The 17,008-nt window shown below is 48.1% G+C and overlaps 1 protein-coding gene across 12 annotated transcripts in view; it reads left to right on the forward strand.

Annotated features, from left to right (window-relative positions):
- Window positions 1–17,008, forward strand: part of LOC139259753 (nck-associated protein 5-like) — a 1,255,355-nt gene that overhangs the window by 646,338 nt on the left and 592,009 nt on the right. For all 12 annotated transcript variants that reach the window (XM_070875434.1, XM_070875435.1, XM_070875433.1 and 9 more), the window contains one exon: window positions 7,391–7,524. In XM_070875434.1, the coding sequence (XP_070731535.1) occupies window positions 7,391–7,524 (134 nt within the window). The remainder of the gene's footprint in view (window positions 1–7,390; window positions 7,525–17,008) is intronic.

The following is a 17,008-nucleotide window of genomic DNA, read 5'->3' on the forward strand; positions in this document are numbered from 1 at the left end:
GCCAGCCCAGTGAGGGCACAGCCAACACACCAGAATAGACATTTGTACCGAGGTAGTCCACCACGGAAAGAAAGACTCCCGACCGCCTCACCTTGTAAATAGTTTTCACTTTAAATTTAGCGGGGAGTGATGTGTATCTGTAAAGCATGCACTCCCATGTTCCGTCACCAGGGAGTGCATCCCCTCAAGTCCCAAGGGATCGCAGCATCCTTTGGGAGCACTGTATATAAACCGGCCCCTTAGGCCAGTTCCTCACTCTGGAGTGTCTTATTAAACACTGAGGTCACTGTTACTTTAACCTCCCTGTGTGCAGTCTCATCTGTGTTAGGAACACAATAGTTATGTTGATTGAGGGATAAATATTGGCCAGGAGACCGGGGATAAATTCCCTGCTCTTCTTGAAAATAGTGCCATGAAATATTTTACGTTCACCTGAGAAAGCAGACGGGACCTCGGTTTAATGCCTCATCTGAAAGATGGCACCTCCGACCGTGCAGCACTTCCTCAGCACTGTACTGGAGTGTCAGCCTAGATTTATGTGCTCAAGTTCTAGACCCAGAGGCGGGAGTGTTACCAACTGAGCCACAGCTGACACATTTAAGTATTAATTCTTTGTATCCACATGGCCACTGATACGGCAGTGCTTTCATATGTACGTTACTGAGCAAGATTTCTGATGATATGCGGTATATGGCTCAGGGTATAACATTTGTCAGCCAAACTTGTTAGGAACTTTTCTGTGGAAAAAAAAATCGGGTGGAGTGTGAAACGATCTGAGTCTGAAACGGTCTGCTGATTCACTACCGTCCGATTTGTGTCACTGCCCAAGAAGAATTACACCTCGAGTGTGTTTGACAAAAAGTCAAATATTATCCAGACTACTAAAAACAAATATTGATATGAAATTGGTTACAGTCTCAGCAAGGAACTTCATGACTGATAGAAAAATCTGATTATTTTGAAGCTTATACTGAGATTAATAATGAACCAAGTAAACATGTGATAGACATCTGTACTTTTTATTCAACAAACCTTAGTATAATAAATCTTAAGCTATTATAGCATTCATAATGGTTATTTTTTAACTCAGAACAACAAAAATGGTCATTTCTATTCGCAAACGCACATTAAATCCAAATCTTAAGAACTCATCATTTATAATGAACCAATTTTTCAAAAGGAAATTAATGTAGAAAATTAATAAATCGCACTTTAATTGTAGCTATTGAAGAGAAACAAATAATGTAACCAATTTTTAAAATCTATTTTGGACACTTCCAATCTGTGCCCAAAATAAATGCAGTCAGTGGGATGGTCACGGTGCTATGGTTAGCAAGCCTGAAACATTTCCAGGATTTGGGCCTCATTTGCATTCAGCTAGTGAACCGCGGGCACAAACGGGCACTGCACTGTAGCTTGCCAGTTTTGAAAGATTGGCAATCAACTGGCTTTTACGAATCTTGTTGACGGCGACGGGAGGGTGAAGAGCTAATCCTGAGTTAGGCAAGGGGGCGAGAATGACCCGGTTGTGAGCCAGAAGATTTTCATACTCCTTCTGGACACACAAAAATATCAAAACCCACAAAAGCTTACATTTTGCTGAGTGGCTTGCAGCGGTCCCTTTAAAGTCTGATGGTTAGGCTGCACGATGCCTGGTACAACTGTGTCCAGTATATAAATGCAAGGTTCATCCATTTGTACATGGAAGTTGCTATGGTGGTCCTACAACCAGTGTAGAACTAAGATTTTCTTATTTAAACAACCTTCCACCTGTTGTGGCTGAGATTGTTGGACACCTATTTAAAAGCCGACCTGAAAATTAAATTACGTTGCCCTTTGGCATCAAGTGCCCAAAGGTATCCACCTGAATTTTCCTCTGCTGGTCACTGGTTTTTAGACAAGAAATTGTCAGCCAGCAGTTGAAAATCTTTATTCCATTCTCCCAGTTTCTCCGACTCCATCGCATCTGTTCTGATGAAGTACTAGTGCTTCCCATTTGTCTTCCTTTTTCCTCAACCAAAGATTCCCCTCAACCGTTCCATTTACCGCACTTCTAGTTTCACCCCTTCCCCTCTCTCTCCGAACCAAAATGGGGTTCTCCTTGTCCTTACCTTTCATCCCACCAGCCTCCCCATTCAACAGATTATCCTCCACCATTTCTGCCACCTCCAGTGTGATCGCACCACCAAATACATCTTCCCCTCCGCTCCCTTTCAGCATTCAGAAGGGACCGCTCCCTCCGCGACACCCTGGTCCACTCTTTAATCATCCTCAACACCCCCTCCCCTTCCCAAGACACCTTCCCGAGCAAGCGCAGCAGATGCAACACCTGCCCTTTTACTTCCTTCCCACCATCCAGGGCCCCAAACACTCCTTCCAGGTGAAACAGCGATTTACTTGTACTTCTTGCAATTTAGTATACTGTATTCGCTGCTCACGATGCTGTCTCCTCTACACTGGGGAGACCAAATGCAGATTGTGTGACTGCTTTGTGGAACACCTCCATTTAGTCCTCAAGTGTGACCCCAAGCTTCTGTCACTTTAATTCTCCGCTTCACTCCCAGTCTGACCTCTCTGTCCTCTGCCTCTTACACTGTTCCAATGAAGCTTAACATAAACTCGAGGAACAGCACATCATCTTTCTCTCCACCAGTGTCCCGTCTTCCCACACCCGAAACACGTCCTAGCCCTCTCTAAGCTATCCCCTTCCTGCCGCCATTCCCTTTTACTCCCCTCACGGGGCTTCATCTCGTTAACCTTCCCTTTAACTGGTTTGACCTCCTCCTCCACGCCAGACTCATGTGACGGAGCACACCGACCTCTGTGTTCTGGAGATCCTCAGGGTCAAACCAGTTCTCGGATTTTACCCTAATCCAGGGCAAACTCTTTGACACGAGGGTCCTGAGCCAATGGTTCCTTGGCTCTCCCTGCAACTGCACTCGGTCCAGCACTCCATGACAGGCTTTATTATAGACCAGCCAGAACCGGTCCACAGAAGCCTGAGGTGCTTCTCCAGCCAGTTGCAGCATCCTTTCCACCCTGGAGAATGGACGACCTTGGATGTAACCCATGGCTCTTAGGATTTCCTCCTTTAAGCCCTCTAAGGATTTCCTCCTTTAAGCCCTCTATGGTTCCCTGCTCCCTCTTGCTTTCGGCAGATAGGGCCTGATACATCTTCCCCTCCAGGGAAAATAATAGCAGCTTGTGAACCTCTGCTTCATTACACCCATTAATCCCTCCCATCTGTTCCACCTCCGTGAAATGGACCGATGGGTCACCTTCGTTGGTAAGCTTGGGCACCCCTGAAATCATATTTTGCAGCTGTGGGGTTGTGAATGGGACCACAAAATAGTTTTGCAGCGCCCCCTGACCTTGGCCGTCCATGGGCGCACCGTATTTCCGCTGCTGTATGGGATGCATGGGTCCCGGCGGCTCTGGCGGAGGTCGTGCGTCCCTGTCTGGCTCGCAACCCACATTGTCTTCTCCTTCCTCGTCCCAGTCCACCCCAAGGCCATTAGGCAAACCATTCCTTTGGTCTTGGATAGATTGTGGGTCAAGCTTTGGATTTTATCTTGGCAGGGCCCGTGATTCCCACTCTCAAAACCCATACTGGTGGCTACCCTACATGCTGTCTTAATATCCTTCGGTTGCCACAACAGTCTGTTTACTTTACCCGCTAGACAAGCGGTCTCCTCCCATGCGACCTGCTCATTGAGCTTGGCCTCTGTTACCTGACACTGCAGGTACTCCCTTCTGTTATGGGAGGTTTCCTCCTGAGTGTGCCTTTCCTGCTTTTCTTCGCTCAACTCATCTAGAAGTCTCGTTCCTACCACGGCCCTTGCGGCTGACTGCTCCTCGGACTCTTTGAGCTCTGCCTCAAGCCTACCAACCTGCTCCCTTAGCAGTTAACAGAACATAAGAACATAAGAAATAGGAGCAGGAGTAGGCCATACGGCCCCTCGAGCCTGCTCCGCCATTTAATAAGATCATGGCTGATCTGATCATGGACTCAGCTCCACTTCTCCACCCGTTCCCCATAACCCCTTAGCCCCTTATTGTTTAAGAAACTATTTCCATCTTAAATTTATGCAATGTCCCAGCTTCCACAGCTCACTGAGGCAATGAATACCACAGATTCACAACCCTCTGAGAGAAGAAATTTCTCCTCATCTCTGTTTTAAATGGGCGGCCCCTTATTCTAAGATCCTACCCTCTAGTTCTAGTCTCCCCCATCAGTGGAAACATCCTCTCTGCATCCACCTTGTCAAGCCTCCTCATAATCTTATATATTTCGATAAGATCACCTCTCATTCTTCTGAATTCCAATGAATAGAGGTCCAACCTACTCAACCTTTCCTCATAAGTCAAAACCCTCATCACCAGAATCAACCTAGTGAACCTTCTCTGAATTGCCTCCAAAGCAAGTATGTCCTTTCGTAAATATGGAAACCAAAACTGCACGCAGTATTCCAGGTGTGGCCTCATCAATACCTTATAAAGCTATAGCAAGACTTACCTGCTTTTATACTCCATCCCCTTTGCAATAAAGGCCAAGATACCATTGGCCTTCCTGATCACTTGCTGTACCTGCATACTATTCTTTTGTGTTTCATGCACAAGTACCCCCAGGTCCCGCTGTACTGCGGCACTTTGCAATCTTTCTCCAATTAAATAATCATTTTCTCTTTGATTCTTTTCAGCCAAAGTGTACGACCTCACATTTTCCAACATTATACTCCATTTGCCAAGTCCTTTTGCAGATTTTTTGTGTCCTCCTCACACATTGCTTTTCCTCCCATCTTTGTATCGTCAGCAAACTTGGCTACGTTACACTCAGTCCCTCCTTCCAAGTTGTTTATATCGATTGTAAATAGTTGGGGTCCCAGCACTGATCACTCCGGCACCCCACTAGTTACTGGTTGCCAACCAGCAAATGAACCATTTATCCCGACTCTCTGTTCTCTGTTAGTTAGTCAATCCTCTATCCATGCTAATATATTATCCCCAACCCCGTGAGCATTTATCTTATGCAGTAACCTTTTATGTGACACCTTGTCAAATGCCTTCTGGAAGTCCAAATACACCACATCCACTGGTTCCCCTTTATCCACCCTGTTCGTTACATCTTCAAAGAACTCCAGCAAATTTGTCAAACATGACTTTCCCTTCATAAATCCATGCTGACTCTTCCTGACCAAATTTTGCTTTTCCAAATGTCCTGCTCCTGCTTCTTTAATAATGGACACCAACATTTTCCCAACCACAGATGTTAAGCTAACTGTCTATAGTTTCCTGCTTTTTGTCTGCCTCCTTTTTACATTTGCAGTTTTCCAATCTGCTGGGACCTCCCTAGAATCCAGGGAATTTTGGTAAATTACAACCAATGCATCCACTATCCCTGCCGCTACTTCCCTTAAGTCCCTAGGATGCAAGCCATCCATAAATCCAGGGGATTTATCTGCCTTTAGTCCCATTATCTTACTGAGTTCCAAATCCTTTGTGATTGTGTTAAGTTTCTCCCCCCCCCCCCCCCCCCCCCCCCCCACCCATAGCTCCTTGACTGTCCACTGTTGGGATATTTTAAGTGTCCTCTACTGTAAAGACTGATACGACATATTTGTTCAGAGTTTCTGCCATCTCCATGTTTCCCATCACTAATTCCCTGGTCTCGTCCTCTTAAGGGACCAACATTTACTTTAGCCACTTTTTTTCTCCTTTTTATAAACCTATAGAAACTCTTGCTACCTGTTTTTATATTTTGTACTAGTTTACCTTCATAGTCTATCTTCCCTTTCTTAATCATTTTTTTAAAATCATTCTTTGCTGGCTTATAAAAGCTTCCCAATTTTCTGTCCTCCCACTAGTTTTGGCCACTTTGTATGCCCTTGTTTTTAATTGGATACCATCCTTTATTTCTTTAGTTAGCCACAGATGGCTATCTTTTCTTTTACACCCTTTCCTCCTCACTGGAATATATTTTTATCTTTTGTTTGTTTCTTTCCCCTGTTTCGGAGTCCCCCACTCCTGTCCTACTATCTGCACCATGTTTCCTTCATCAGCTTGGGGGCCGGAATAATCTGAGCTGCAGATATTTTCCTGGCAGCTGTTAATGCAGCAGTTTGGGTCTCCGACAAGAGGTACCCTTCTGCAGGGCTGATTCTTGACATAGGGGAGAGAACTTGACAGGAGAATCTTACCTTGGAGAACGGTGCTACCTGTCAGTATTGCAGTGTAACATTGACCAAACTACTCACGGCTGAAAAAGAACAGAAAGACGCAGCAGCAAAGAAGAAAAAAAGGAAATAAAATTCCCAGATGGAAAATTAAACTTTAGAGAGCATCCTGATCAGTAGCCATTTAGAATGGGCTTGTTTTTAAGAAATCCTATCCTATTTCTAATTCTATCTCTCAGTCGTTTTATTTTTCTCTCTCCTTTCAAATGAGAACATGCATACATTTAATACAAAAACTATTCTATTAGCTGCTAGTTACAATCTTGTCCATCACAGATCAATGTTCTCATAATTTCATGTTGAAGTAATCTATTAAACTGTTCTGTTTAATAGTGTCAGCTATGGCTCAGTGGGTAGCACTCTCACCTCTGAGTCAGAAGGTTGTGGGTTCAAACCCCACTCCACTGCAGTGTTGAGGGAGTACTGCACTGCTGGAGGTGCTGTCTTTCGGATGAGAAGTTAAACCAAAGTCACACCTCTCTCAAATGGATGTAGACGATCTCATGGCACTATTTTGAAGAAGAGCAGGAGAGTTATCCCTGGTGTCCTGGCCAATATTAATTTCTCAATCAACGTAACAAAAAGCCATTATCTCGTCATTATCACATTGCTGTTTGTGGGAGCTTGCTTGTGCCCAATTTGGCTGCTGCGTTTCCTACATTAGAACACTGACTACACTCCAAAAGTACTTCATTGGCTGTAAAGCACTTTGAGACATCTGGTGGTCGTGAAAGGCGCTATATAAATCCAAGCCAGGTCTTTCCTTTTCTTTTTTGCAGTAAGAGATATGTTCAAACTTTCTTCACTGACTACTGCTTGCAATTAAACTATTTGTTTTGGATGTTATCAGTGATTGTATGAAGCTTTCTCTTTATTCTATATCACATTTTTGCTGTTCCTAACATCACTGAAGAACACCCTATCAGTAAATAGAGTACCCTTCATGTGAATTCTTTTGAGGAGTCTGTTCAACACATAACCAAATGGAAAAGATTTATTCATAGGAAATGCTTTAATTTTTGTAATCATAAAATCACCAACAAAATTACAGTAAATATTCAGAGATGATACTTTTGTTTTCTGAAGTTGTGTCTTTAATGCATCGAACTTTCTTTTTGACACATACTTACTTATATGACATTCATTGCATTTTCCAGTGTGAGAAGCTGATGCATGAATTGAAAGAAGAGAGATGTTTAAGGCTCGAGACTGAAAAGCGGCTTCGTGAAGTTACATTGGAGTCTGAAATTAGCACGTCTCAGATGCAAGCTTTGCAGGAGGAGTTTGCCAGGTAAAAATATATCAAAGATACTGATGCATAATCAAACCTATAAGCAGTGATCCACACATTAGATCCACAGCATTTTATCAGAGGGACATTTTGGCTGCTCTTTTATTGGTTCAAATACCTCACTTGTATTAAGAAATGAAGGTCAGGTCAGATCTAATGTTCAGCAAAATCTAATGTCTGACAATATTATGTGAATTAAACTGATTTATTTGTGCTGATTTTGCCAGGCCCACTTTAGGATAAATTTGATTCTGGTGCCGATTTGGCTGTACACCTACATAAATTGGAGGTGGTCTCGTAAACAAATCCAATCTGATATCTCCACTTTGATGTCACCTTCACTATATTCACTCTGTACTTCCTCTCAAACATTCTGGTCTTCTTTAAATTTAAAATAAGAATAATATATATATTGATACATATTGCACCTATCCACATTAGATGCTGTCTTGTTAGTAATAGCTCAGGTTATGGATCAAGCTATTTGTACTTGAAAATGCTCTGATTGGCTCTTCATGATCACACAACCTGATTTCTTATTGGTCCCCCTGGAGGATGTGTATTTGGAACTGCCCAGCACAAGTTCTGAGTGACTTTGCAAAGTGTAATTCGAGCCATTCTGACTTCAGACTCAAGAGAGGATAGAGCTCCCCCATCAGCCCAAGTTCCTGACTCCCCCCATCCCAATTTGGGTGTAAAGGGGTTTGGAAGAACATGATACGACTTCCCTGAGTTCCCTCTGTCCGCTCCAATCCGATTCCCCTCGCTCTCCCGATTCTCCTTGCTCTCCCCCCAGTCTCTGTCCCTGTCTCCCCCCCCCAACCCCCCGGCTCTCTCTCTCTCTCTTCTCCCCCCCAGTCTGTCTCTCTCTCTCCCCCCTCCCCCGATCTCTCTCCCCCCGTCAACTCTTCTCCCCCTCCCCCACCCCCAAGTGTCACTCTTTCTCATCCCCATCCATCTGTCTCACTCCCTCTCTCTCTTTCTCTCTCTCCACCCCTCCCTCCGTCTTTCTCATTCTTCTCACTCCGTCTTTCTCCCTCTTCCACCACATCTCTCTCTCTCCCTCATCTCTCTCTCTCTCTCTCCCCCGTCACTCTTCCCTCCCCCCGTCACTCTTTCCCACCCTCCCCTCTCTGCCCCCCCCCGTCTCTCTCGGCCCCCCCCCCTGTTTCTCTCTCCCCCCCCCCCCCCCGGTCTCTCTCTCCTCCCCCCCCGTCTCTCTCTCTTCCCCCCCGTCTCTCTCTTTCTCCCCCCCCCATCTCTCTCTTTCCCCCCCCCGTCTCTCTCTTTCCCCCCCCCGTCTCTCTCTTTCCCCCCCCCGTCTCTCTCTTTCCACCCCCCCGTCTCTCTCTTTCCCCCCCGTCTCTCTCTTCCTCCCCACCCCGTCTCTCTCTTCCCCCCACCACCCGTCTCTCTTCCCCCCACCCCCCGTCTCTCTCTTCCCCCCCACCCCCCATCTCTCTTCTCCCCACCCACCGTCTCTCTTCCCCCCCCACCCCCCGTCTCTCTTCCCCCCCATCCCCCGTCTCTCTTCCCCCCCCCATCCCCCGTCTCTCTTCCCACCCACACCGCGTCTCTCTTCCCCCCACCCCCCGTCTCTCTTCCCCCCCCCCGTCTCTCTCTCATTCCCCCCCATCTCTCTTTCCCCCCGTCTCTCTTTCCCCCCCTCCCCTCTCTGTTTCCCCCCGTCTCTTCCCCCCCATCTCTCTCTTACCCCCCCGTCTCTCTCTTTCCCCCCCCTGTCTCTCTCTTTCCCCCCCTGTCTCTCTCTTTCCCCCCCATCTCTCTTTCCCACCCCCTCCCGTCAGTGTTCCCCCCCTCCCGTCTCTGTTCCCCCCCGTCTCTGTTTCTGTCCCCCCCTGTCTCTGCCCCCCCACGTTTCTCTCTCCTCCCCCCCCGTCTCTCTCTCCTCCCCCCCCCGTCTTTCTCTCTCCCCCCCCCCCGTCTCTCTCTCCTCCCCCCCGTCTCTCTCTTTCCCCCCATCTCTCTTTCCCACCCCCTCCCGTCAGTGTTCCCCCCTCCCGTCTCTGTCCCCCCCGTCTCTGTCCCCCCCCCATCTCTGTCCCCCTCCCCCCCCATCTCTGTCCCCCCTCCCCCCCCATCTCTGTCCTCCCTCCCCCCATCTCTGTTCCCCCCCATCCCCCGTCTCTGTTACTCCCCCCGTCTCTGTTACTCCCCCCCCGTCTCTGTTACTCCCCCCCGTCTCTGTTACTCCCCCCCGTCTCTGTTTCCCCCCCCGTCTCTGTTCCCCCCCGTCTCTGTTCCCCCCCCGTCTCTGTTCCCCCCCCCCGTCTCTGTTCCCCCCCCCCGTCTCTGTTTCCCCCCCCCGTCTCTGTTCCCCCCCCCCGTCTCTGTTCCCCCCCCCCGTCTCTGTTTCCCCCCCCCGTCTCTGTTTCCCCCCCCCCCGTCTCTGTTTCCCCCCCCCGTCTCTGTTTCCCCCCCCCGTCTCTGTTTCCCCCCCCCCGTCTCTGTTTCCCCCCCCCGTCTCTGTTTCCCCCCCCCCGTCTCTGTTTCCCCCCCCCCGTCTCTGTTTCCCCCCCCCCGTCTCTGTTTCCCCCCCCCCGTCTCTGTTTCCCCCCCCCTCTCTGTTCCCCCCCCCCATCTCTGTTCCCCCCCCCCGTCTCTGTTCCCCCCCCCCGTCTCTGTTCCCCCCCCGTCTCTGTTCCCCCCCCGTCTCTGTTTCCCCCCCCGTCTCTGTTTTCCCCCCCCCGTCTCTGTTTTCCCCCCCGTCTCTGTTACTCCCCCCCGTCTCTGTTTCCCCCCCCCGTCTCTGTTCCCCCCCCCGTCTCTGTTCCCCCCCCCGTCTCTGTTCCCCCCCCCCGTCTCTGTTCCACCCCCCCGTCTCTGTCCCCCCCGTCTCTGTTCCCCCGCCCATCTCTGTCCCCCCTCCCCCCCCATCTCTGTCCCCCCTCCCCCCCCATCTCTGTCCCCCCTCCCCCCATCTCTGTCCCCTCCATCCCCCGTCTCTGTTACTCCCCCCCGTCTCTGTTACTCCCCCCCGTCTCTGTTACTCCCCCCCGTCTCTGTTACTCCCCCCCATCTCTGTTACTCCCCCCCGTCTCTGTTCCCCCCCCGTCTCTGTTCCCCCCCCGTCTCTGTTCCCCCCCCGTCTCTGTCCCCCCCCCCCCGTCTCTGTTCCCCCCCCGTCTCTGTTCCCCCCCCCCGTCTCTGTTCCCCCCCCCCCGTCTCTGTTCCCCCCCCCCGTCTCTGTTCCCCCCCCCCGTCTCTGTTCCCCCCCCCGTCTCTGTTCCCCCCCCCGTCTCTGTTCCCCCCCCCGTCTCTGTTCCACCCCCCCCGTCTCTGTTCCACCCCCCCGTCTCTGTTCCACCCCCCCCGTCTCTGTTCCCCCCCCCGTCTCTGTTCCCCCCCCCGTCTCTGTTCCCCCCCCCGTCTCTGTTCCCCCCCCCGTCTCTGTTCCCCCCCCCGTCTCTGTTCCCCCCCCCGTCTCTGTTCCCCCCCCCGTCTCTGTTTCCCCCCCCCGTCTCTGTTCCCCCCCCCGTCTCTGTTCCCCCCCCGTCTCTGTTCCCCCCCCCCGTCTCTGTTCCCACCCCGTCTCTGTCTCCCCCCCCCGTCTCTGCCCCCCCATCTCTGTTTCCCCCCCATCTCTGTTTCCACCCCCACCGTCTCTCTTCCCCCCCCATCTCACTTCCCCCCCGTCTCTCTCTTTCACCCCCCCGTCTCTCTCTTTCCCCCCCCGTCTCTCTCTTCCCCCCCATCTCTCTCTTCCCCCCCCCCCTCCGTCTCTCTCTTCCCCCCCCATCCGTCTCTCTCTTCCCCCCCCCGTCTCTCTCTTTCCGCCCCCATCTCTCTCTCTCTGCCCCCCCCGTCTCTCTCTCTGCCCCCCGTCTCTCTCTCTGCCCCCCCGTCTCTCTCTCTGCCCCCCCGTCTCTCTCTCTGCCCCCCCGTCTCTCTCTCTGCCCCCCCATCTCTCTCTCTGCCCCCCCGTCTCTCTCTCTGCCCCCCCGTCTCTCTCTCTGCCCCCCCGTCTCTCTCTCTGCCCCCCCCGTCTCTCTATCTGCCCCCCCATCTCTCTCTCTGCCCCCCTCGTCTCTCTCTCTGTCCCCCCGTCTCTCTCTCTGTCTCCCCGTCTCTCTCTCTCTGCCCCCCCGTCTCTGTCTCTGCCCTCCCATCTCTCTCTCACTCTGGCCCGTCTCTCTCTTTCTCTCTTTCCCCCACCCCCAGTCTCTCTCTTCCCCCCCCCCCCCCCCCGAGAGCCAGAGATGTGCTGGCAGAAAACACCCTTAGGCTTTTTAGAATTCGCATCCATCATGAGACTGTAGGGGGCTGATAAATAAGATACGTGTGATCCTCATTGAATAATGCTATCAATTTTCATTGCACATTCCTTTTGTTTTTGGTTGCATGATTTCAAGCACTGCATTATTCAGCATGCATCAAGTAGAAATGTACCAGGACTTAGTGCAAACCTGCAGGGGCTTATGGTTATGCTTCTACTTGACAGTCCAGTGAGTAATGCGTGCTCCTGTTTTTCTACATTTCTTGTTTGTAGTGAGAAGTTTCCATATGTGGTCTGGAGAAAAAATGAGTAATTAACACTTGCCAGAGGGAAAAGGGAATAATTTATTTAGTTGTCTAATGGTCAAAGTTTTCATTTTATTACATATTGAATTTAGCAGTTTAATCAAATAGGCCTGTCTGATGTGTCCATGCTGGGAACCCGAGAACAAATTCAATAGGGAAGGAAGTAAAGCTGAAATTGCAAAGCAAGAATGTAGAAAGTGAACTTGTAAGACAGAGGAAACAAAGGTTAGTAAGTAGTAATCAAGGAGGTCTTCCTGTGCTAAATGGTATATACTTTAATGCAAGGAGGTATACAGAATAAGGTGGATGAGCTGAGAGCACAGATCGACACTTCGGAGTATGACATTATAGCCATTACAGAGACATGGCTGAAAGAGGGGCAGTTTTGGCAGCTCAATATTCCTGGTTATAGGATTTTTAGACAGCACAGGGAGGGGCGCAGTGGTGGGGAGGTTGCGGTATTGATTAAAGAAACTATTACAGCTGTGAGGAGGGATGATATGTTAGAGGGATCATCAAATGAGGCCATTTGGGACAAACTGAAAAATAAAAAAGGAGCGATCACACTGCTGGGCGTGTATTATAGACCCCCAAACAGTGGAAGGGAGATAGAAGAGAAAATATGTAGGCAAATTACTGTGAAGTCCAAAAACCATAGTGTAGTAATAGTAGGGGATTTCAACTATACTCATATTGATTGGGACAAATATAGTGTGAAGGGTATAGAGGGTGCGGAATTCCTAAAATGCGTTCAAGAGAACTTTTTTAGTAGGTATGTAACAAGCCCAACACTGGAGGGGGTAGTTCTGGATTTAGTTTTGTGGAATGAAGCTAGGCAGGTGGAAGGGATATCAGTGGGAGAATACGTGGGTGCCAGCGACCATAATTTAGTCAGATTCAAGGTAGTTATGGATAAGGACAAGGATAGACCAGGAATAAAAGTCCCAAATTGGGCAAAAGCTAACTTTGCTAAGCTGAGAAGTGATTTGGGCACAGTGGATTGGAAATAGCTACTTGTAGGTAAGTCAGTGTCGAAACAGTGGGAGACATTCAAGGAGGTAATCCGGAGGGGTCAGGCCAAATATGTGCCCTTAAAAAAAAAGGGTGGGAATAAGAATTCTAGAGCTCTCTGGATGTCTAGGGACTTACAGGGGAGGATAAAGAAAAAAGGGAAGCTTATGTCATATACTGACGGCTCAATCTCTGGAGAAATGTAGGAAATTCAGAGGTGAAATTAAAAAGGATATTAGGAATGCTAAGAGAGAGCATGAAAAATTCTTGGCAAGTAAAATCAAGGAAAACCAAAAGATGTTCTATAAATATATTATGAGCAAAGGATAACTAAAGAAAGGGTAGGACCTATTAGAAACCATGAGGGTAATCTGTGTGTGGAGACGAAAGATGAGGATATGCTTCTTAATGAATACTTTGCATCTGTTTTCACAAAGGAAAGGGGCAATGTAGAGACTGCTATTGAGGAGGATTGTGAAATTCTGGACGAAATAGACATAGTGAGAGAAGAGGTATTGGGTGGGTTTGGCAGCGTTGTAAGTGGATAATTCCCCAGACCCGGATGAAATGCATCCCAGGCTGATGAGCGAAGCAAGAGAGGAAATAGCAGAGGCTTTGATCACCATTTTCCAGTCCTCTTTGGATTCAGGCATGGTGCCAAAGGACTGCTAATGTGGTACCCTTGTTTAAGAAGGGAGAAAGTGATAGGCCGAGTAATTACAGACCTGTCAGCCAAACTTCAGTGGCTGGAAAATTATTGGAAAAAATCCTGAAGGACAGGATAAATCTACATTTAGAAAGGCAAGGATGAATTAGGGTTCAGTCAGCACGGATTTGTTAAGGGAAGATTGTGTATGACTAACCTGATTGAATTTTTCGAGGAGGTAACCAGGAGGGTCGATGAGTGTAGTGTGTATGATGTAGTGTATATGGACTTTCGCAAAGCTTTTGATAAGGTCCCACATGGCAGATTGGTCATGAAGGTAAAAGCCCATGGGATCCAGGGCAAAGTGGCAAGTTGGATCCAAAATTGGCTTAGAGGTAGGAAGCAAAGGTTAATGTTTTTTGGATGTTTTTGTGACTGGAAGGATGTTTCCAGTGTGGTTCCGCAAGGCTCAGTATTAGACCCCTTGCTTTTTGTGGTATACATCAATGATCTAGATTTGAATATAGTGGGTATGATTAAGAAGTTTGCAGGTGACATTAAAATTGGCTGTGTGGTTGATAATGAAGCGGAAAGTCATGGACTGCAGGAGAATATCAATCTACAGATCAGGTGGGCAGAACAGTGGCAAATGGAATTTAATTCGGAGAAGTGTGAGGTAATGCACTTGGGGAGGGCTAATAAGGAAAGGGTATACACATAAAATGGTGTCGATCAACAAAGGGACCTTGCAGTGCTCATTCACAGATCCCTGAAAGTAGCAGGCCAGGTGGATAAAGTGGTTAAGAAGGTATACGGAATGCTTGCCTTTATTGGCCGAGGCATAGAATACAAGAGCAGGGGGTTATACTTAAATTGTCTAATACACTGGCTAGGCCACAGCTGGAATACTGAGTGCAGTTCTGGTCGCCGCATTATAGGAAGGACGTGATTGCACTGGAGAGGGTGCAGCGGAGATTTATGAGTATGCTGCCTGGAATGGAGATTATAGCTATGAGGACAGATTGGATAGGCTGGGTTTGTTCTCCTTGAAACAGAGAAGGCTGAGGGGAGACTTCATTGAGGTGTATAAAAGTTTGGGAGGCCTGGATATAGTGGATAGCAAGGGCCTATTTCCCTTGGTGGAGGGGTCAATTACAAGGGGGCATAGGTTTAAGGTAGTTGGTGCAAGGTTTAGAGGGGATTTGAGGGGAAGCTTCTACACGCAGAGGGTTGTGAGGGGTCTGGAACTCGCTGCCTGGAACTCGTGGTGGAGGTAGTAACCCTCATCACATTTAAAAGGTGCTTGGCTGTGCACTTGAAGAGCCGCAACCTGCAAGATTATGGACCGAGAGCTGGTAAGTGGGATTAGACTGGATAACCTCTTGTTGGCTGGCGCAGACACGATGGTAAGTACATTATGGAATCTTAACATGCCTAGAGTGATCTCCTGGACTAGTTTTGATTGCCTGGATGGGTTGGAGAGGAATTTTCCCAGGTATTTTTCCTCAATTAGCCTGGGTTTTTAACTTTTTTTGCCTCTCCCAGGAGATTGCATGTCTCCAGGTGGGGTGTAGTGCAAAATGTTGCGATATATGTGGTAGGACAGGAAAGTGGAGTTGAGGTTGAAGATCAGCCATGATCTTATTGAATGGTGGAGCAGAGTCGAAGGGCCGAATAGCCTACTCTTGCTCCTATTTCTTATGTTCATATGTTTTCAAGCTTCATAACCACACTTCCTTTGAATGGTACATCATTCAGCTATTGTACTGATGCCCTGTCGCACTTGTGTGGGGCGGATTGGTTGGGCCAAATGCTCTTTACCTGTCTGCCATTGTTCATTGTTCATCGGTTCATATGTAACTTTCAGGGCTGCTGACCGAGGGCTGTGTGGCTCTGTTGGCCGGCGCGAACACGATGAGCCGAAATGGCCTTCTTCGGCGCTGTAAATTTCTATATTTCTATATTTAACACTATTATGAGCCAGTATCAACTCATAATGGTGTAGAGATCCAGCTGGGCTTTGGATTACCGGGACAGCATTTTTTTTTGTTTTCCATTGCTGTTTATCTGACTTCTCTTTTTTTTCTTTCAACCATTAGTTAATATTTTACTCAAATGAAAAAAATTAACCAAATTCATTTGGATAAGCAGCTATTCCCACAAAATCTTGACAGGAATTCAATTAATTCTCTTGATACATTATTTCAAAACCAGCATTATACAATGAAGACAAGTACTTTTTAATTAAATGTACATTGAACCTAAATGTACAATGAATGTTTTCCTTACGGTTAATTTATTGATAGCGCTTTGTCAACTTTGTCCAATTATTTACATGTGGCCATAGCTGATCAGGTCATTGTCACTGCAGAAATGCAACGGATTACATTCAGTACTTCAAACTCTTGTTTATCACATTCACACCAATTCTTGTACTTTAGTTCCCATTTGACCAGGATGTCTGCCATACTCTCAATTCAGGGCATGCTATAATTTTCTTAAAGTCTCAACTAGGCAATGTCTGTTTGATTGCATTCCAAATGTAGAGAGACAAGGGCATCAGTACAAGAGCTGAATGATGTACCATTCAAAGGAAGTGTGATTATGAAGCTTGAAAACATATGAACATAAGAAATCGGAGCAAGAGTAGGCTATTCGGCCCTTCGACTCTGCTCCACCATTCAATAAGATCATGGCTGATCTTCGACCTCAACTTCACTTTCCTGTCCTATCCTCATATCCCTTGATTCTCTTAGTATCCAAAAATCTATCGATCTCTGTCTTGAATATACTCAACGACGGAGCATCCACAGCCATCTGAGGTATAGATTTCCAAAGATTCACAACCTTTTGAGTGAAGAAATTTCTCCTCATCTCAGTCCTAAATGGCCAACTCCTTCTTCTTAGGCAGTCCCCCAGAGTCGAAGATGACTTGCTTCCACACTAAAATGAGATCTAAGGTGGCTGATGAGTCCAATGCAGGATCCACAGTCTCTGTCACAGGTGGGACAGATGGTGGTTGGAGGGATGGGTGGGTGGGGAGCTTTATTTGTCGTACGCTCCTTCCACTGTTTGTAATTGGCTTCCGCGTGCTCCCAGCAAAAAGACTCGAAGTGTTCGGCGCCTTCTCGAATGCTTCTGCTCCACTTTGAGCGGTCTTGGGCCAAGGATTCCCAAGAATCGGTGGGGATGTTACATTTTTTCAAGGTGGCTTTGAGGGTGTCCTTGAAGTGTTTTCTCTGCCCTCCTGGGGCTCACCTGCCATGACGTAACTCGGAGTAGAGT

Source organism: Pristiophorus japonicus, chromosome 3, assembly GCF_044704955.1.
Source record: "Pristiophorus japonicus isolate sPriJap1 chromosome 3, sPriJap1.hap1, whole genome shotgun sequence".
NCBI lineage: Eukaryota > Metazoa > Chordata > Chondrichthyes > Pristiophoridae > Pristiophorus > Pristiophorus japonicus.